Genomic DNA, 20,969 nt, shown 5'->3' on the forward strand with positions numbered 1-20,969 from the left:
GATTTGAGAAAGACAGTTTTGGTAAATTCAGGACAAGGATCTTAGAGGACAACGATACGAATTTGTGGTTACGACAGCACAGATTGCTTTTCCAATAATAATAATAATATATTTTGAAGGTATCCAAGCCACAATGTAAGGCTGAGATGCATTGTTTGAAACATAATTAGCCTATAACAAGATGACACGACACGTCTGTAGCCTACATTATTGTATTACATCATCTGCCTGTTGTTTCCCCCTGAAACATTTGCACACTGACTTAAAAATATTATTGTGATATTATTTGATGTGATTATATAGTAAACTTGTGTCATGGACACTATATTGTTCATTATAATTTAAGCGCGCGCGCGCATCTGACAAGGGTGTATGTGACGTCACTTACGGTTGCTGCGCGCACACTGCGCAGTTCGACAGTCAGATCCTGCTAACGGGAGGCCCGAAACCAGCTACGCAAAACATTACCTACTACACTAACGCAGCCTGCCAAAACTCATGCTTTTTGTATTTTACATCGACTATATAGACATTTGTCTATCGCCTGCATGCGTGCAATTTATCAGTGAGCAGTTCGCGCAAGTTGACCAGTTTTAACATCAGCCAGTCAATCTGTCATTAGCATGGTTAGCATGCTAACCTTATGACAGGGTGTATTCGACTGTCTTGAGGTTCACCAAACGACAACAAAATCACCACAAACGGTGAGAAATTTCATGTTTTCTCATCTATACATACATTAGAGGTTAAAGTTAATTATTTAAGACTTCATCAGATGGTTGGTAGTTTGTTTTAGTGTGGCTGTTTATACAGCAAGCTGTTTGTTTACCGATCTAATTCGTGTTAGATACAGTTTTTGTAAAAGTTAATAATTTGTTTGTATTGTTTTTTTCTTTAAACGGTTATTATTTACATTTTGCCACTTCCTTGTTGATAAATCAGTTGATGCAATATGGAGAATGGAAGCGCTGTTTTAATGACAATAATAGTAATAGCAGCTCCCTGACGCGCATTTAGTCTGGCAGTGTCTAACAGTCTAGTGTCAGAGGCTCAGAGTTTAACGTTACATGTTGTCATGCTTGATTTAAAACTATGATAAAGGTTAACACAGACGAGCAAAATTAAGCCGTAGACCAAGCATTTATTTTAATGTAAACATTTCCTCTTTGATTTATCTATTGTCGCTTTTGCCTATTTTGCAGTTTTGCTTGATTAAAACAGTTCATATTGACAGAATGTTTAAGAAACTTCACGAAGAGCCAGATTAAAATTACATTTTCACTTTTGTGTAAAGTGAGGGTTTGATAAAGTAACTTTGGTCATTCATAGTTATTAATCATCTTAGTTCTCTCTTCAATTTCTTCAATTTTAGAGTGTTTTATGTGGGATAAGCAAAGGGGGCATAAATTGGGCATGACCTTAGGGGTTTTCTACTTTAAAAAAAAAAAAACCTTAAACAGTGAAAATGATTGGGTTGAGATCAGTTTTGCCAACAGGATACTGGCCTCTTCCGTTTTCTTGTTTTGCTTCTGCATGTGTGCATGTTTTTTTTTTTAAGCCTAAAGCTCTGCTCGTGATCTTTGTAAGAATATTAAGTGGTTGTTTTTTTCCCCATGCCAACTGAAAAGGTATAAGATGATAGCCGGACATGGCTTAATAACCAAAGTTATCATATGATTGTAAAGGGCATATGCCTTTGGGAGTTTTGAACATTTAATTTCATAGTGTTGCTTACTGCATTTACTAATGGCTGTTTTCTTTTCTCAGGCTGTGACATCACTCAAGGTCATCAGCAGAGGCACAGTGGATAAGTTTGGTTCTGACACAGAGGAATGAGTCATGACCTCTGTGGTGATAGTAGATGGAGGAGGGAATATATTGGAGTATGTCACTGGAGATGAGGAAGCACAGCAGGTAAAGTCTGCACACTCATATTAGAATTGCAACTTAAAGCGGCACTATGCAGGATTTCTGTTTTTGTCAAACAGCGATCCCTAGAGTCGCTGTAGAGTACTTGTATTTAACGTTACTGTCGTAAACACCACTCACGCAGAGCGTATCCGCACTCACGGCCTCTTTCATAATAATAAAGTAGCCTACCGCGTTAGGCTTACCAGAGCCTAAATGCCAGATGACACCAATAAAGTGTATCATGTACGTCGCATTATTTCGCAGGGCTCTCAAGTTTTGAAGACAGGCAAGAGTGACATCCAGCCGACAGATACATTTTTGTCATTGGTTGTTGCGTTAAATCGTACCCAGATACAATGGTGCTATTTTCTGATTGGCTATTGTGTAGCTCGACGAACAACACCAGAGGAGACGCGCTTGATTCCTGCCGGTTCCACAGTGAGAGTTTTGGCATATTAAATATATTACAAATAGTTTTTCAGCGTGAGAAATACAATGTGTGGCGGGAGCGCGTGACAAAAGACCGAAATGAGTGACTGTCACGCTCAATGCGTGACACTTGAGAGCCCTGATTTCGTAACAATGTCCGTTATGATGTCGATTATTGCAATTTATCATAATAGTTTGCAAATTGCGCTCATTTACACTATTTACAACATGTAGGCTTATTTATGTCCTGATAATTATGTGAGATATTGAAAACTGTTCTCATGATAATCGCAGGAATCAACTTTAACAGTGAAAGACTGAGCGAGTGGGACTCTTGTCCGGTTCCTCGTGCTGTCAGATTCTCGTTACCTTTTTCTAGACTCTTCCGATCACGCTTTCTTCGTTTTTTTCGCCATTCTGTAAACACCGGTCCGATGTTTACTCGTGTCTGACTCCTCGCTCGGTCAGTCTGCCATTTCCTCTTTCTCTGTTCCTCCGACAATGCTTTTCTAGCTTTCTGCTTCTTATATGCCAGCTTTGCCATGGGACAGAGTTGTTCTTATAGCTAGCCGTATCCTGGATGGGGGCGTGTACGCGTGGAGTGCCGTAAAGCAGTTCGTTACCTCGCGAGACCTGATATCACACGATACTTCCTAACACTTCCAAAGTTGCAAGGGTGGTTTTGCGGCTCACAGGCACCAGGGGGGTGCGAGACGACCACCATTCAACACGAAATCAGTAATATAAACATTACAATGACTCCAAAGCTGTTCGGTTAAGGTAAAAAAGTTACTTAGTTCTGCTTTAAGGTAGGGGCACACCAAACTAACGCCAAAGAACTGGCGCTGCCGCTGATGAAAGCTGACTGTGCTGTCGCCTTGCATTGGGGCAAAAAAGCTGCACTTGAACACACCAAAAGCACTACAGCTGACTGTCAGCTAGCACATGTGTTCTTCGCCTGTGTGTAAAGAGAAGATATCTCTCTATTTTGGCTGATATATTTGTTTATATTTGTCATTCAAAAAGGGAAACAGGGCCTGAACTGCAGGCTGCAGATACACAAACCGTAAACAAAGCAGCACGTGCTCACCATTTGAATATCAATCATGCTGATTACATTCTTTATTTCTATCTCATGTTATTATTAAAATATTCACGCAGGAACACTCAGGTAAGGTGATGTAAAAGTACAACAGCCTTCTGTCTATACCGTCTTGACTTCTTTGCTCGCTGTTTTGCCATTATTCTCGTGCATTGATTGGCTGTTCAGTTTTGTGAATTAGTCAGAGTTCTCTCTCTCTCACTGATGGCCCGACGCCGATTCTACAGGCTGAATCGGCCAAAAAAAAAAACAGACGGCGTCCGACTAGAGCCAACGGTGCGGAACACAAGTCCGCTAACATTCAAAAACGGCCCGACAGCCGATTGTTGGCTTGGTGTGTCTCTGGCTTAAAGCGTGAACTAAAATGCACATTAAAATTAGGCATTTTAAGGCAACTGAAGTCTCAAGGTGTTTATTGTTGACGTTTTTTTTTGCTAGGAGGTTTGTCCTGATGGAGTGGAGCCTGACGGAGAAAAGCACTGTCCTGCAGTGATAGTGGAGCAGGTAAATAGTGCCGATTTGGAGCAGTGCTATGCTGCACAGGTGCTAGTCTATGACGATCAGAATACCTACCTGGTGCAGGATGTGGCTGAGGAACAAGTTGTGGAGACTGAGTTGCAGGAGATTGCAGAAGGTGAGCAATAATTCCACAGTTCATAGAGGATCATATTTCCATGGAAGGAAAATGTTGTTATATATCTGCTTGGAAGACCAATCTGAGGTAGTCAAAAGGTTGTCTAAGCTTTTTCTAGTTATCTTTTAACCTGTTAATAACCAACGCGGCACACCCCCCCCCCCACCCCCACACCCCGCGAAAAAAAATTCTAATTCAAATTTCTAAGCAACCACTGAAATGGAATAACACAAAATAGGTATCATTTTAAAGATTAGAATCTCAGATTTTTAATGCATCTAATCACTTTGATCAACTCCTAACGAGTGCTGAGTAATCCCTCTAAAACGGAGTGTACCGCCAGCTGGCGCCACCTAGCTTCGATAAAAAATAATAATAATATTTTTCAAAAATATTACCTTGATCAACTTAAAATAGGTGTCATTTGAAAGCTTTGAGTCTGAAATTTACAATGAATGTAGACAATTTTATAACTTCCTAAGTAGTGATGAGTTATTTGCTGATAAATAGAAAAAAAATGTTTTCATAATTTATGAAGTAGTACATACTACAATATGTCAATTACATCATACAGCTCAGATAGTCATGTGCCATATGTCATTTGAAAGGTCTCAATGAGTAGAATAGAACAAGCATAATTGTTTCGGGCTTTTTACTAAACTTGAGTGAGGTTTTGTACAAGAAGCCCCTCAAGAGACCATATGTAAATCATATAAGGATGCATAATTTAAGGCACATTTCCGTTCGTAACTTCATTAAACATACTCTGATTGTGGGAAATGACACATCATTATTTACAGCAGATTCTTACGATTAAAATGAGTCCAAACTTAACATAATCCATCACTCAGAACTAAAGATATTCCTCATGGATTTCTACCACAAAGAAAATCCACAGACGCACGTAGCCAAGCAAGGTAGCTTAGACTTGGCCTTTTCACTCGTATCTTCATGAAAGATACATCGATCATGAAAAATGACATATCGTTATTTACAGCAGGGGCTCACGATTAAAAGGAGCCCAAACTCAATATATTCCATAAATCAGATCTAAAGATATTCCTCATGGCGTTCCAACACAAAAAATACCACAGACGTACCTACCCAAGTATATACTGGTGAAGCACTCGCGTTGGTTTTTCGGTTATAACTTCATGAAACATGCACAGATCGTAGGATATTGCACAACATTATTTTCAGCAGACTCTCACGATTAAAAAGAGCCCAAACACAGCATAATCCATCACTCAGATCTTAAGATATTCCTAATGGAGTTGTAACACACGCACCCCCACAGGCGCACATAGAGCCTTGTATATAGATGGAGCACTAATGCCGCGATTTCACTCATAACTCAATGAAGCATGCATAAATCGTGTAAAATGGCACATCATTATTTACAGCAGATTGTTAAGATTAAAAAGAGCCCAAACTCACCATAATCCATCACTCAGATCTAAAGATATTCCTTATGGACTTCTAACACATGACGTTGCACCATGCGCACCAATGAAGTAGCAGTAGCAGTGATGCTATGTTGTTTTGATGTGACGTTTCAGCTCATAACTCCATGAAACATGCATGGATTGTGAAAAATCGAACATCTTTATTGACAGCAGATTCTCACGATTACAAAGAGCCCAAACACAACATGATCCATTTCGTTGATCACGAGATATACCTCACGAAGTGATGCATGCTTGGCTAAAAAACATGTCTCTCATCTTTTCCGGGATGCAATGTGTTTTCCAATGTTTCCGGAGCCATCCGTGCTTTTTTCAAACGTGGGATAACACAAAATATGTATCATCTTAAAGCTTAGAATCTCAGCTTTTTAAAGCATCTAAAAACTTCGATCAACTCTGAACGAGTGCTGAGTAGTCCCTCTAAATCTGAGGGCACCGCCCGCGGAGGCCGCCTGGCTGCGAAAATATTAATTACCATATTTTTCAAAAATATTGCCTTGATTAACACAAAATAGGTGTTATTTGAAAGCTTAGAGTCTAAACTTAATAGTGAATGTAGCCAATTTGAACATCTCCTAAGTATTGCTTGGTTATTTGCTAATAAATAGAATTTATTTTTTTCATAATCTATAAAATACTTTTTTTTACTATGTACTGCAATGTGCCAAAAACATAACACAGCTCATGAAACATTCACAGATCGTTGAAAATGGCACATCATTTTTTACAGCATACTATTACAATTAAAATGAGCCCAAAATGAACATAATCTATTGCGTTTATGACAAGATATTCTCCATGGAGGAACAATTTTAAAAATGCCCATTAGGGGGCGTCAATGACTGAACAAAAAGCCTGTCTTAGTTCCAAATGCTGTAACTTTTGATTCCTTTATCCAATCACCACACAATTTTATCCAGATGCAGCTCACATGTAGAGGGAATTCACCAAAAAAGAATGTTCCACCTACCTTCCTTCCCGAGTTATTATATGTCAAATAAGAAAGATATGCAAAATCATAATAAAAATTATATTTATTTTTTGTCTTTTATCAGCAGTTTCTCGGCAGGAAAATGTCCGAATGTAATGTAATTTATATTTTCAAAAAATTTGAAAAGTGTTCTATCAAACGATACCTACCTTTTGACTCTCCTTGCTATAGTTTTGGAGTTATGAGTCTTTAGTTTTGTGTGTCACTCAGAAAACAACAATTTTTTATTGCTTTTCAAATGTGTGAGGAGTAAACAAAAAGGCTACGTTTGTTCAGAATGCTGTAACTTTTGAGTACTTTATGCAATCACCACAAAATTTTATCCAGATGCAGGTCACCTGTAGAGGGACTTCACCAAAAAAGAATTTTTGAGCTACCATAATTCCTTCCAGAGTTATTCCATGTCAAACAAGAAATATGCAAAATCATAATAAAAATTATATATATTTTTTTGTCTTTTATCAGCAGTTTCTCAGCAGGAGAATGTCCAAATGTAATGTAATTTATATTTTCAAAAAATTTGAAAAGTGTTCTATCAAGCAATACCTCCCTTTTGACTCTCCTTGTTACAGTTTTGGAGTTATGAGTCTGTACTTTTATGCGTGTCTCTCAGACAAAACAACTCAGAAATGGCTTCAGTGCTTAACAGGTTAACAGCAGGAACAGCTAAAGAGAGACATCTTGTGGTGGTTTTGTGGAAGTTATAAAAGACACAAATTAGAAAAAAAAAACAAAGCTTTTGCTTCACAAAGAAGAATTTGTGTAGGACAAAAATTTAAAATGTGGATAAGACACATGCCTTTGGTGTGAGAGACCCGGGTTTGAATCCACTGTGAGACACCAATGTGTCCCTGAGCAAGACACTTAACCACTAGTTGCTCCAGAGGTGTGCGACCTCTGACATATGTAGCAATTGTAAGTCGCTTTGGATAAAAGCGTCAGATAAATGAATAAATGTAAATGTAAATAATGATTTTATTATATATTTTCTGCGCTCAGTGATAAGAAATACAATATTATCTGCCCAGTATAGTATTGAACTTTTTTTGAAAAGCAGAAAGGGAGCGTAGAAAGACAGTGTAGTCTTTGGAACCGGAGACGAAGAGATACATGGTGCAGATAACTTTTATGTCAAGAAGTCTGCAGCAGCTGGTAAGACTAACGTTACTCCGTTTCATAATGTATTTGAACTCCAGTTCGATTTACTCTGCAAAGCTTATAAACAATAATAATATTATTATTATTGAAAAATACATAACTCATCACAATATTGTATCACGTGATTTTAGATTATGAGCGTTGGACTGCTGCTAAAGTGAAGAATGCAAAAGCGCTTGACAACCAGGAAGTGAAAGCTGTCGTTATCCATTGCGACAAGTTTAAGTAATATTAAATAATTTCTTGCTATTTTGTTTTAGCGACACGTTTTGTTTTCTTGGAGTAATATGTGGCATTGGTGTTGTGTGTATTTATTACCGTTTGTTTAAAGTCGGTTGGAGTTATGATTTATTTTAGGGGATTGATGGTGGTTGTCAGAAACCAGGAAGTGCGTTTGTTTTCTTTTTTTGCGTCTTGGCCACGTTATCTGATATATTGTTTATAACATGATTTTCTGTTCAATAGGGTTTTGTGGTAAAGCATGGAGCTAAAGATTTTTTAATAGTAGCAGTTAAATATTTGTATGATCTGATTGTTTAAATCAGCTAACGGTTCTGTTCTTTATTGTTTTGATTGTAGATTAACGCAGACGATAATAAAGAGTTTTGTTGCGGGATATTTTTAAAGTATAACGGGTGCGGTTATGCTTTTTGGTTATTAAAAGCGACATGCAAGAAATTTGAATTGACAGCTTTTGTTTTTATGAGATTTGCTTGAGATTGTTGCATACAACGTAACGTTAGCAACCGTGTGGTTTTATAAACAAATAACGTTTCGACTTATTTTCTGTGATGTTTAGAGCTATTTAAAGACGTTTGCTTAGTGAAATATATCACATTTGTTTAAAAATACGCTTGTTTTTGAAGTTTAGGGCGGAAGTGTAGTGTAGGCGTTGAGTGACAGGACGCCTGGCCATTCAGCGCTTAGCATCGATTGATTCGTAAGCTGCAGTGTAGCCAATTAACACATCGAAATGCAAATATATTTTGCCTGTACCGCCAATTTTTTGAGTTTATGTACATGAGGATATTTATCAACAAAGAATGCTCTTTTAATCAAAAGCAAGTTCAATTTAAAATCTTCTGTATTAGTTTTTGGCCCTGTAGCCTCTGTTTTTACACTACAACCTTAAATTCTAAAAGGCTTTTGTATTGTTTAGAACATGTTAAATGAGTGTATGTATGGCATTTTCTTTTTTTTTATTGGCAAACTTGGAAAACAAAAAACTTTTTTCCTCTTTCTTAGTGGAGGTCTCAGTGCATGATAAAACTATTGAGGCAGCTGAAGCTCTGCTCCACATGGATTCACCAGCCAGCTTGCAGGGGGATCGCAGTACAGGTGTGTGATTAAAGCATGTGTCCCGTTAACATGTACCTCATGTCTTATTTGTTCTTAAATGTCTTAATTTGTTCTTAGGTGTTTTGTGCTGTCCTAACTTAACAAATGACTACTTAATACAACTGTAAATCACATTTGTATGAAGAATAACAATGATTTCTCTCTCTCTCTCTGCAGAGGAGCTTTTGTCTGAGATGGAGGTGGAAGTGAGAACTGAGGAAATGGAATCTGTTGTCATGCAAGAGGCAGATTTACTGAAGAAGAAGAAGAGAGGTGAACCACAGTTTGCTGTTACCCCTTTAAGACAATTAACTATAGCAACGTTGGGAAATTAATGCAAGTTTATTGCTTATTGTTTATTGCTGCGTATTCTAGCATATTGCATTAAGTGTTAAACTGCACCTGTGCGTAAAGTGCACTTTCAGCTCAATTTCTTAATAACAATTGAAAACTGTAATTTTCTAGAAGAGATTCATTTGTTTTGTGTGATCTTCACCAGCAGGACGAAAACCCAGAACTCCACGAAATTGCTGTGATGGTTCTCTGGATTTGGTCTATAAGAGGAAATCAAAAGACAGCAAGGGTGAGTGTTTCTGTTTATTTAATTATGCAAGAGAATATTTTTTTCCTGGTGCCACAAATTTTAAGTCTTGAGTCTTACAGGCTCAACTACTTACCTGTGGGAGTTCCTGTTGGACCTTCTGCAGGACAAGGAAACCTGTCCAAAGTACATTAAGTGGACTCAGAAGGAGAAGGGCATATTCAAGCTTGTGGACTCCAAAGCGGTGTCTAAATTATGGGGCAGACATAAGAATAAACCTGACATGAACTATGAGACAATGGGGAGAGCTCTTAGGTAATGTTTTGTCTGTTGTTTTAGATTAATTTAACTAATGTTACCAGTGAACAGAAAATGTTTCTAGCAGTCTTGTCTTGATTCATTTTTATTTATTTAAAAAAAAATGTGTGTGTGTGTAGGTATTACTACCAACGGGGCATTTTATCAAAAGTGGAAGGCCAAAGACTTGTGTACCAGTTTAAGGAGATGCCCAAAGACATTGTTTTCATAGATGATGACGACAATATGGACGACAGCATTGACGAGGGAAAAAGAGAAACCCCAGCCGCCTCCAATCGCAGCAATCCAAAAGGCAAAGGCATGCCAGTCTCTGCCTCTGCTGCTGTATCTAAAATCATCAATCTATCCTCAGGACAAGATGCCTTTATGACCGTGCAACAGTCACCAGAAAACATAGCAACAGCCCCTGGGTATGGTATCGAAATGTCTAAATTTGAACTTTGTAGAAACGATTTCATAGCTTACTGCTTACAACCGCACCTATCACAATGCTTTTTGTTGTTGTTTGTTTCCAGGACAGTGAGGCTGGCCATGCAGGTTCCTGTTCTCATGACGACACAGGGTCAGAAATTCTCAACAGTAACTGTTAACTCACCCTCCGTCCGCTCATCCATCCTCTCCATGCCCAACTCTGTCACTGGGGGTAACAGCGCTGGCAAAATGGTTCTTCAGGCCGTGCCAACGCTAGTGCCTGCTCAGGGGCAAAGTGGTGAAAGAATCACCTTGCAGCTCATCACCCTTCCCACCATGCCCGGAAAACCCGGCACTCCCATCACTCTGGGCACATTCTCCCCCGTCACCGTGCCTACCAGCAACACCCAAGTCTTGAAGCTCGCCATCCCCTCCAACATCACCACATCCACCTCCACAGCTCCTGTAACCGTGGTGACCGCGCAGCCTGGGGTGACCATGGTGCCGAACATACAGCCAGCAATGTCTTTACAGGATGTGACTATTATTAAGGTTGAATCTCCTGAGGTTTCCGTGGATCAGACAGTTAACAGTGCTGCAGGGACCACGCCGAGCACACAGACAAACCCCACAACCACACAGAGCTGAGCAAACATCAAATATCTCTGCACTCACAGGAACCGTCTTCAACACTTGTGACACAGATACAAAATGAAATGAGTGACATAAAGACTGGCTGTCTTCTGTGAAACAGATGAAACCAGCACTACGGATCAGATGCTTGTTCACTCCCTACACTATAATCACCATGTGTAGCCTCAAATCTGGATGAGATTTTGGAAGGCCTTTTTTCTTTCTTTCTCTTATAATAATCCATTCAAATCATGCTTCGTTATAGCCGACCATCTGTGCTGTAATGCTGTAGGAACGAACCTCACTTGGTGCTAAAGTTTGAGAGTAAGTCATGGGTGAAGAGAAACAGCCGAGATGCTCGTTTTGATCACCTGGTAATTTGGAGCTTTAAAGAATCTGTGCATAGATGTACCTTTGCGGTAGTTAATGATAAATAAAACAAGCAGCCTTAGGTCAGCTTTTTCCTCCTAAGTCATTACTAAAAGTAATTGATTGTGATTTGTGTAAATATGATTTATTTTTTATATTTTGTACCAGGAAGTGTGTTTTTTTTTGTACAGTTTAAAGGAAACTGTTTTCTGAAGGACATTTAAAAAAAAAAAAAAATTCTGTTATCTCAGACTTTTTAAAATAATTTCCTTTCTGTGCATTTATCACTTTGTGGTTTCCACTGCTTTTATGTTTTGTTTTTCATGTGTACAAAAAAGGAAAGAATGTCTGATACAGTATATTGAATATTCAATATATGAAGCATATATTTTGTTGTATTCTTACCCCCAAAATGTATCCAAGTAGATTTAAATATAGAGAATTATGCAAACAGCTGGTTCAAATGATCTTTTTCTTTCTTTCATTTAGTGTAAAAGGTGCTTTTGTTCATTAGTCCTCACAGGGTTCCCACTATCATGAAAAATCTGATATCAAGGAATTTTAAATCAATAAAAATTGAATTATATACATATACATACATGCATGCATACAGTACTGTGCAAAAGTCTTAGGCACGTTAATATTTTCACACCAAAATTTTTTTGTTTTAAGCCAGTTATTTTTATCTTTTGCTATTGCTTGTCTGTAGGAAATATCAGTTTACATTTCAAAACATTTATTTTGCCAATAATTGTAATAATCCAGTGAGATTTTATGTATGCACAAGGAGTCTGACAATAGCTGGCATACAGTATGCTCCACATGGAGATCTTTTATCACCATCATCGAGTTTGTCTGGGATTCCATGAAGAAACAGAAAAAACTGAGACAGACTAAATCCAGAAGAACTGCAGCAACGTCTCCAAGATGCTTGAAGAAACCATCCTGCAAAGCTACAGAACTGTGAGAAGTTTTAGCCACTTGTGTAAAAATGCTCAAATAAAAGCATTTCTATATTAAAAATAGAATACTAACGTTCCCAAGACTTTTGCACAGTACTGCATATTATTAAGTATGGTCAGTTCTAAAGTATGTCTTCAGTTAGAAATTATTCTCTGTGAATGTGATCTTGATCAAATTATAATTAAATAAAAACTTCAGATATCACAGTTGACATATGGAAAAATGATGGAAATTCATTGGTCAAAGTGTAGGCATGAAGTTTGATAGTAATTTCAGTTCAATATCTGTCAATTATGAAACCATAGTATACACAACCAAAAATATATCAAACTTTCCCTAAATATACTGTATGATATTATGTTCTCTACTGTAGAGACTTTAGTCTGTGGCATGTACATGGATTACTGTAGAGCACTTTACTAAGTTGTTAACTTTGAACAAAGCCTTGCTCTGTATTTCTGCTAATTGGCTCTGAGGGATTCGGGACAGAATTGGTTGGGCTTTAAAGGATGACAATGTTTGGATCTGGGTCATAAAAGTTTTCACTTATGGTTTAAGTTATCACAAGGACAGATTTAAAAGGCAGCGTGAAGTAGTTGTAGAAGTAATTACAATGTTAAAATATATACCAGTCAGTTCAATATTAGTGTGAATAGCAGTAACGATATATCAAAACTCAAAAGAAAGACACATCTGAAAAATGTCTTATGATCAGGTAAGTAGTTTATACGCTGGTGAGTTTTTAACTTGTGAAAACAAGTTTAAAAAATAACGTTACAAAGTTTTGTAAAGCTGACATTAGACATAACGATTGTTTTCATATCAGATATGGTAAAATGGTTGACATTAATAACTTGACTATACAATTTGAATAAAAGTTTAGTTTTTCAGTCTGCTAAGAGGACCCTAGGACACTTACTGCAAAGTGTCAGGAGGACTGAACTAGATTTCCCAAACTAGTTCAGTTTTGCTTATCATTAAAGAATGAGACACCACACAATTGAAGTACACTGTTATGTTTTGTATTATTGGTCAGTGGCAAACATATTGATGATTACAGTGCTACTAAAAGAAAAAAAGTACAGTCAATATAAATATAAACGTTCTTTCACTTCTGGAACCTTTTAATTGAGAATGTGAGTCTTCCTGAGATCATCCTTAATAAATTACAGTATATTGCACAACCTCGGTATAACAAACAAGAGCATGATAATAATTCATCTCTAAGGAAAATTATGTGCACAGGGGTGCCTTAAGACCTACATAAGTAGGTAAAAATAAAGTTTGTGAATGAGATAATTTACATTCTGAGCAATAATACAAACAATGCATTCTCACATTCAGACAATAGATCCCTATTGGAGAGCACTAATGATTGACAGCTACATGAGCCTATGAGGCTGCTGACTGAAGCTAAGGTCACACACCAGTGACAGATGATCAGACGGGTAATGGTACGACGGAAGCCGGTCCGGCCCGATCTGCTCTTCAGTCGGTATCCTGAGCACAGCGTCCACCTGGAACGCTCTTTCCGAGTACCAAATGTAGTCCAATGTGGAGCAGCTCTCTCCGCTGGGCCGGATCTTCCAGCTGGTATAGGGCGGCTCTGTGGTCCCGTCCTCACTCAGACACTTGTAAGCGCTGTCTAGCCCCAGCGGAGAAGTCATAAAGCGCCTGTACACTTCTTCGCTCGGCTCCGCGTTAAAATCCCCACATACCACCAGCGGAATACCCTCTTCACTTTCCCCAACCCTAGTCCGGGTTTCCTGATCCATCTCTGGGTATGACTGCGCGGTTATGTCCCGGAGCTGCTGGAGGAGATGAGCCCCCTGTGCACTACGAAACGCCTCCCAGCCGCTCCGCGCTTTCAGGTGCGTCACTGCCACGCAGAAGACTCGACCTGTGAGCCGGCAGCGAAGCGTCATCACGATGGCCACCTGGTTGGTTTTGAGCATCATGGCGGAGAGCCTGAGGTGAGTGGTGTGGAGCAGCTGGAAGCGACGGCGGTTGAAGAACAGAGCGCATCCGTCGGGGCCGTTGTTATTGTGAACGTCCAGGCAGGGAGAGCACGGCTTGGGACAGAAGCTGCTCTGGTAGCCCAAGCTGGCGAGCACAGGCTGGAAATTGTCGAAGTAGTGGTCCACCTCCTGCAGGCACAGCACATCCGGCCTGTAGGTAAGGATCTCTTCCAGTATCAGATACTTCCGCTCAGACCAGTTCAACGCCTCCATCGGACAGCGCACAAAACAGTCCTTGCCCTCACCCAGAGCTACAGATACACAAGAAAAATGAATAATGTTTGTCACCTTTTGAGCATCATATGGTAGCATTGCAGTTAAAAGTGAAGTGTGTTCAGTCCTAGATTCATATAAAGATCAAGCAAGGTTTTTTTTAACTGGGGCGGCAAGAAGTCTCCTCAGGAATTTTATAAAAATCTATAATAATAATTATAAAATAAATGATTTTTGGCTGTTAAAGAGGAATCAAATACAAGACATAAGCAGACAGACTCTGTACCTTGTGCTAAGATGTTCCACTGCATGATGCGGAGGGGTGCGTTCTGCAGTGAACAGGCTCTGGTCATAGTAAAGTCTCGGTGCAGTCGAGGGGGCCGGTTCCTCAAAACCTCCTCACACTCACGCAACAGGGCGTCTGGGTCGGCCTGCTCATACTCATAGTCGTCAGGATCCACATGTGGGTCTGATAATGAAGCGCTGCTCAGAGTCTGGGCCAGAGTACTGAAGAGTCTACTGCTGCTGCTACTGCCCATTTGACACACTGCACACACACACACAACATGTTACACACACTCTGGCATAGTTGTAGAGAGCAGTTTTTGGAAAACTTTACAGATTCATAATAACAGGTATATTATAGGTGCTTTAATTGGACTAAATAATCGTTTTTTCATGTATTTAAATAATTTTTAGTTTTTTGCAGTTCACTTTAAAAGTCATGTAGTGTGACAAATTTGACAAACATTGCACATAAAATCAAATAATATGAGGACATACATGCTGCATGTAAAATACATATGCAAAATAATAAAAAAATAGTTTTAGAATCCCCTATTAACATTCTTGCAGCTTGTGCATGTTTGTTGGCTTGCATGCTATCTTTATAGACAATATTTCAATAACCTCATTAGCAAATCAAACCTTAATGGAAAACAAGACATTGGATGCTAGTTACAAATAGTTCTATAAATTATTCATCTTATTAATGGACAATGGGTTAACTGCAGCCATTGGAAACTGCTGTCTACTGTCTTTGATGACAACTCAACCTCACTCGCAGACACAATATCGTGAACAAACTGTGCTATAGGGAACACTGACTGATCTTCCTGTGGACAAGAAGAAGCAATCTTTATAAGTGCTCACTGTTTGCATGAGAATCACTATTACTGTTGCTCATATATATAACAAACTGGTTACACTTCATAAGGTGTCTTTTTAACACTGTAATTATATATTTAAGTACGGACTAATATTAAGTAACTACTTGCACTTACTATAGGGTTAGGATTAGGGTTTGGTTTGGTTAAGGGTTAGTAGCATGTAATTATGGATAATTTATAGTTATGCAACATACGGTATGTAACAATGACACTGTAAAATAAAGTGTTACCAATAAACATTTTATTAATTCATCCCTTGGTGCGTATTAACAAGCATGTGTGATATCTCAAATCATGTAGCTTGTTAAGGAGAGGTTTTCTATTACTTTAATAAGCAACTCGCAACTCAAGGCATAAATTTTTTTAGCTAGCAGAGAATTAAAAGGTTCTCGTTTGACTTAGGCCAGTTTACAATCACTTAGCAAACACCCAGAATACTCTGGCAACTGCACAGCCACACACTAAAAACCACTTAGCAACAACAGCATATCATTGTTCACATTTGCCATTGTCTTGGCAACCACCAAAAACAAAGTAGAATCAGGAGCAAGTTTTGCATGACTAAGTGGCACACATTTTCATCTTAATCTTATATTTACACTACCATTCAAAAGTTTGTTTTAAAGAAATGTATACTTTTACTCATCGGGGATGCAATAAATTGATCAAAAGTGACAGGAAAGACTTTTATAATGTTACAAAAATACATACATTTCAAAGAAATTATGTTCTTTTGAATGCTCTATTCATCAAAGATTCCTAAAAGAAATTAAGATTTCCTGATTCTGAAGGATCATGTGACACTGAAGACTGAAGTAATGATGCTGAAAATGTAGCTTTACCAATACAGGGATAAATAAATACATATATTTATTTATTATACTATTTTAAATATATATATATATATATATATAAAATAGTAACAGTTATTTTTAATTGTAACATAATTCCACAATATTACTGTTTTACTGTATTTTTGATTAAATAAATGCAGACTAGGTGAGGATAACATACTTCTTTCAAAAACATTAAAAAAACATTACCGACCCCAAACGTTTGAACATTAGTGTACTTATATTTATTGTGTCCTTATACTTAACTGCACTTAGTGTAATTATGTTAATTTTAATACTGATTTTGATTAATTTATCCAATCTTACACATCTCATCTGATTCATCCTGTTCCACCTCTGTCTCCTCTTTTACCTCCACAAGAAAAATACCTACTTCCAGTGTCTCTCTATTTATATTTATGTGGTTGTTTATGTCTTCATCATATCGGAAAAACATAATCTTGGTATTATTCATGTAACAAGTAAAGATTTTCCACTTATTAATGGAATAGTCAAGTACTGAATACTCAGGGCTGTACATGGGTTAGGTTGGTCATTGCTTAGTAATCATTTAAACTGCACATCATCCATGATTTAAAGCAACAGATTTAAATTTAAATTCGTAGGTCACATGAATCTATTGTATCAGCATTAAAAAATCTGCTTTGTCATCTTGTCTAATTTAAAACTCACCATCTCTAGACACATTCACTGTAACTAAATCAATAACTATTCAGGGTCTATGGTCCGTACAGTCACTTTCTCAAACATTTAGGACTTATATTTGTCTAAAACACTTAGAAACATGCATTTCTTTTAAAACTACCTCTTATTTTTTTCCTTTTCCACACAATGTCTCCAATGCAGGTGAACTAAAGGCACAATCTTCTTCACTTTGACTTAGTAGGAGTCCAGGACTAATTCAATGATGATCCAGTATCCCATCAGTGGGTCAGTTGATAGACAGAAAGAAGCATCCAACCTTTGAGCTTTTTCTCTTTCGTATGCAAAGATTCTAGGGGCTGTGGATGTGACCGTGTGTGTATCTGCGTTTGTGTTCCTACACAAAGGGGTTCCTGAAAGAACCAGTGTGTATGTGCTCCCCCTACCATTCATTCTGAACAATGACTCATTTGAAAATCAAGAGTGGGACCCGATGCATGCCTGCGCACATGTGCACACAGCCATGCACGTGGGTAAAGAGAACCGTTCAGGCCTAATTTAATCTATGGATTGAGGAAGACCGTGTTGCTCCTTTGTCTGGAATATAATAAGGTCACAATTTTTCACTGACATTTTACTATAAAGTTCAATTCGTTAACATTAGTTCATGCTTTAGATTTCATGAACTAAAAAAAAAACACTTTTACAGCATTTATTATTCTTGGTTGATAATAAGTTCTACATACTGTTAAAAGTTTGGGGTCAGTAATCATTTTTTTTTGTTGAAAGAAATTAGAAATTGTAAACTTTTATTCAGCAAGGACACATTAAATTGATCAAAACTGACGATAAAGACTTTTATAGTGTTACAAACATTTCTGTTTCAAATAAATGCAGTTATTTTGAGCTTTCATTCATAAAAAAGCCTGAAAAGATGTAGCAGTTTCTAAAAAATTATTAAGCAGCGCCCAACTGTTTTCATCTTCAATTCATCTACTGCATTAAAAACTAATGAATTTTAAAGTGTTAAAAAATTTAGAAGCACAAGAAGAGATTATAAATCCTCGTTACATAAGTAATGCTCATTCTACACATCGCTGAGATCTCTCCCCAAGCTCTGACATTTACCACTTCATTTGACTCATTATATAAGATCATGAAGCAAGACTTCATATTTGCCTGCTGCATAGTGAGTCGTGACCTGTATGTGTAGTGTGATGTAACATTACACTTGGTATAACTATTGCATGGGAGAATTAGGGACCAAATATAAAGCTATTCTCTGTTTAACAGAAATCCTGACAATTTCATTATGTATGAAGATAATTCACAGCACACCACCTATAACCTAAAAACTATGCCTAAATATCTAGTTCATTTATGAGGGTACAGGCTGATAGGTCCTTTACTTGCAGTCTGCAAAATCACATCATTACCACATGACACAAGATGATTGGCTTCTGCTGATCCTGCAGCCAATGCTCAACATTTAAATAGTCTGGTTCACTGTAAGCTAGACCTGCAGCGCGCTTTCAGAGTTCATCTGAAACCCTCCACCTCCCCCAGCTCCACCTGCCTAGACCTGCTACAGGATTTATGCATGTCTATTTTTATGCAGCAGCAGCATATCTTACATGCTTACGGCAAAGGCCATCACTAGCGGTACGAAAGGTGGTGACGATTCTAGGGTTCCCCGAGCCCCGTATTCAATAACATGCTAAAACTATTCCAGTTGTCATTATTGAAATGACATTTAAAGAGAAGCTTCACCTTGGACCAGGGCCGTAATCAACATAGACATTGGGAGAAACATACACTCCAATATTTTGTCTAGTAGTCAATAATCATGGATTTTTCAGTGACTTCTTTCTTATTGTACCGTTGGGCCATGCCAATATTGAATATTTGCTTACATCCTTGTCTTGGACACTATGTGCATATATTTGCTGGAGAAAATACCATTCTAAATCCAAATTGTACAATGTAAAATCAAATACTATACCTCATTGTTAGTGTTAATACTCCCACAATTACTGGAGCTGCTTTTACTTGCTTATTCGGTCAAAATCACATAACATCACTGTTCCCAGACCTTGTCCTAAACCAGGTCAAATCCCTTACAGAAGAGCGGTCCTGTAGGGGGCTTTGTTCACACAGAGCTAGAATCACTTTTCTGTTTGCTGGTTAACAACAACTTTTGGTTTACAGTATGTGCTTGTCGCCTTCCATCTTTTCATAAGCTAAACACAGACATCCATTAACATTGTGTCATTAATATATTAATGCTACAAGAAAACTGCACAAATGATGCAGAGTTTGATAAATGTAACAAGTAAAGAGAGCATATCTCACAGATAAGCAAGGAAAACCCGTTTAAGAGGACTGAACCCTTGCTTTAGGGGGCTGTTTATGCTGCACTGTTTATTGACCTTTAGCAGGACTATCAAATTACCTTGAATGCACTCTAGAATAGATCTAAGTACAGAACACCAAACTCAACAAACAATATTAAGAAAAACTAAATATAATACTATTAAAACAAAATTATATATCAAATTTACTTAAAACCAAAAACTTTTCAGGTAGCCTATAGAAGCTAAAATAAAAAATAAAAATTAAATTGATAAAATATCAAATTAAACAAACTTCAATGGAAACTAGAAATGTTGCACTGGCATAGTTGTCAACAAAACTGAAATAATTTATACTAAAATCACTCAAACTAAAAATAAAGAATAAAGCTAAATACAACTGTTAAAAACTAATTTGTTAGACAATTAAAAAACAACCTAGCCTAATACTTAACAAATGCACCTGAATAAAAATCATAAAATGTCTTTATAAACGAAATCAATCAACACGGTTGTTTGGAATTTCTTATGGGAAACTGCAGTATGTTTCCACACCACATGAGTCATTTATTGTGGCATGAGGGCCACGCTATGATTATTAAAACTACATTCTTAAGTAATTAAATTACCTTGTAAAGAACCGAGAAGAACGGGTGAGGAGTTGGACCTGGTTGGAGAAGGATGAACACAGAGTCGTGAACTCGGAAAGCTGCTTTCCTTCAGCGGACCGGATTTCTTTGGATGTGTCCCCAGTGATGAAAGACAGATTGCTGCCAGGTCTCGATGAAGCAGCGATGAACAGCGCCGGGCGGGATGCATTATTGTTCTTAAGTTGACAGTCCCTCGAACCTCGGTTTAAACTGATTCACTCTAGCAAATTATGATATGGATACGGAAGAAATAAGTTTACTAAACTATATTACACTTGTAAAATACATTTTGGACAGTACTTAGACGCCTTTTCGCTGTACGGAAAAATGCCGGTAGAAGTGTCGTCATATTCCAGGATGACACGTGAACTATATTTTTTATAGGGGAGATTAGAAGATCGAGTCTTCATATACTAATAAAATCACATAATGTATTGACTCATTATGTATATGAAATATTAATGCTATGATTAAAAGTTCAACATTTGAAACAAATCCCAAACTCGTTTAAGGAAAGATACAAAATAGCAAGATGTTATAACACGACATTCACCTTCACACAAATGAATGGTTTAGCCCTACTACTGTCAAAGGACACCCCGTCCTTTTTCTGAAGTAAAAGGCGGACAATGGGAGGGACTTAGAACTACTCCCGCCAATCAGAGTCGAAAGTGCTAAGATGAATAGAAATTAGAATATATCGTCATCATTGACGCACATTGTACGGTTTTCCAAACGTACATTCCATATTAGGTTACATGGTTTTCTTGTCTTAGCGAGAATTACCCCGTAAGAATAATCAAGCGTA

The 20,969-nt window shown here is 37.7% G+C and overlaps 2 protein-coding genes across 5 annotated transcripts; one reads left to right on the plus strand and one right to left on the minus strand.

Moving 5' to 3' along the window:
• The first annotated feature begins 368 nt into the window (after nucleotides 1-368).
• elf2a (E74-like factor 2a (ets domain transcription factor)) lies at nucleotides 369-11,752 on the plus strand. 4 transcript variants are annotated; one of them, XM_077247739.1, is made up of 9 exons: nucleotides 369-704; nucleotides 1,768-1,914; nucleotides 3,881-4,076; nucleotides 8,937-9,029; nucleotides 9,207-9,302; nucleotides 9,529-9,612; nucleotides 9,693-9,885; nucleotides 10,008-10,298; nucleotides 10,404-11,752. In XM_077247739.1, the coding sequence occupies exons 2-9, from the start codon at nucleotides 1,840-1,842 to the stop codon at nucleotides 10,945-10,947; spliced, it is 1,572 nt and encodes a 523-aa protein (XP_077103854.1). In that variant the 5' UTR covers nucleotides 369-704; nucleotides 1,768-1,839; the 3' UTR covers nucleotides 10,948-11,752. The 4 variants fall into 4 exon arrangements, with proteins under 4 accessions (XP_077103854.1, XP_077103855.1, XP_077103858.1 ...); XM_077247740.1 differs by having other exon boundaries at nucleotides 389-704; nucleotides 9,532-9,612; XM_077247743.1 differs by lacking the exons at nucleotides 369-704; nucleotides 1,768-1,914; nucleotides 3,881-4,076 and adding an exon at nucleotides 7,846-7,916 and having other exon boundaries at nucleotides 9,532-9,612.
• Nucleotides 11,753-13,270: 1,518 nt separating this feature from the next.
• On the minus strand, nucleotides 13,271-20,750 carry nocta (nocturnin a). The gene is made up of 3 exons (XM_077247744.1): nucleotides 20,141-20,750; nucleotides 14,782-15,042; nucleotides 13,271-14,533 (listed from the first exon to the last, which is right to left on the minus strand). Exons 1-3 carry the CDS (start codon nucleotides 20,328-20,330, stop codon nucleotides 13,647-13,649), a joined length of 1,338 nt encoding a protein of 445 aa, XP_077103859.1. The 5' UTR covers nucleotides 20,331-20,750; the 3' UTR covers nucleotides 13,271-13,646.
• Between the last annotated feature and the right edge of the window lie 219 nt (nucleotides 20,751-20,969).

Source organism: Siphateles boraxobius, unplaced genomic scaffold (assembly GCF_051911475.1).
Source record: "Siphateles boraxobius isolate OS27281-9 unplaced genomic scaffold, OSU_SipBor_1 3, whole genome shotgun sequence".
NCBI classification, from domain to species: Eukaryota; Metazoa; Chordata; class Actinopteri; order Cypriniformes; family Leuciscidae; genus Siphateles; species Siphateles boraxobius.

What these genes read in the sequence shown, in the direction of transcription:
- elf2a (XM_077247739.1), top strand. Translation starts at nt 1,840, where the DNA reads ATGACCTCTGTGGTGATAGTAGATGGAGGAGGGAATATATTGGAGTAT. An exon ending in GCAGGGGGATCGCAGTACAG is followed by an intron (nt 9,030 to 9,206) that starts GTGTGTGATTAA and finishes CTCTCTCTGCAG; the next exon opens with AGGAGCTTTTGTCTGAGATG. An exon ending in ACAATGGGGAGAGCTCTTAG is followed by an intron (nt 9,886 to 10,007) that starts GTAATGTTTTGT and finishes GTGTGTGTGTAG; the next exon opens with GTATTACTACCAACGGGGCA.
- nocta (XM_077247744.1), bottom strand. Translation starts at nt 20,330, where the DNA reads ATGCATCCCGCCCGGCGCTGTTCATCGCTGCTTCATCGAGACCTGGCA. An exon ending in TCTTCTCGGTTCTTTACAAG is followed by an intron (nt 15,043 to 20,140) that starts GTAATTTAATTA and finishes GTGTGTGTGCAG; the next exon opens with TGTGTCAAATGGGCAGTAGC. An exon ending in GTGGAACATCTTAGCACAAG is followed by an intron (nt 14,534 to 14,781) that starts GTACAGAGTCTG and finishes GTGTATCTGTAG; the next exon opens with CTCTGGGTGAGGGCAAGGAC.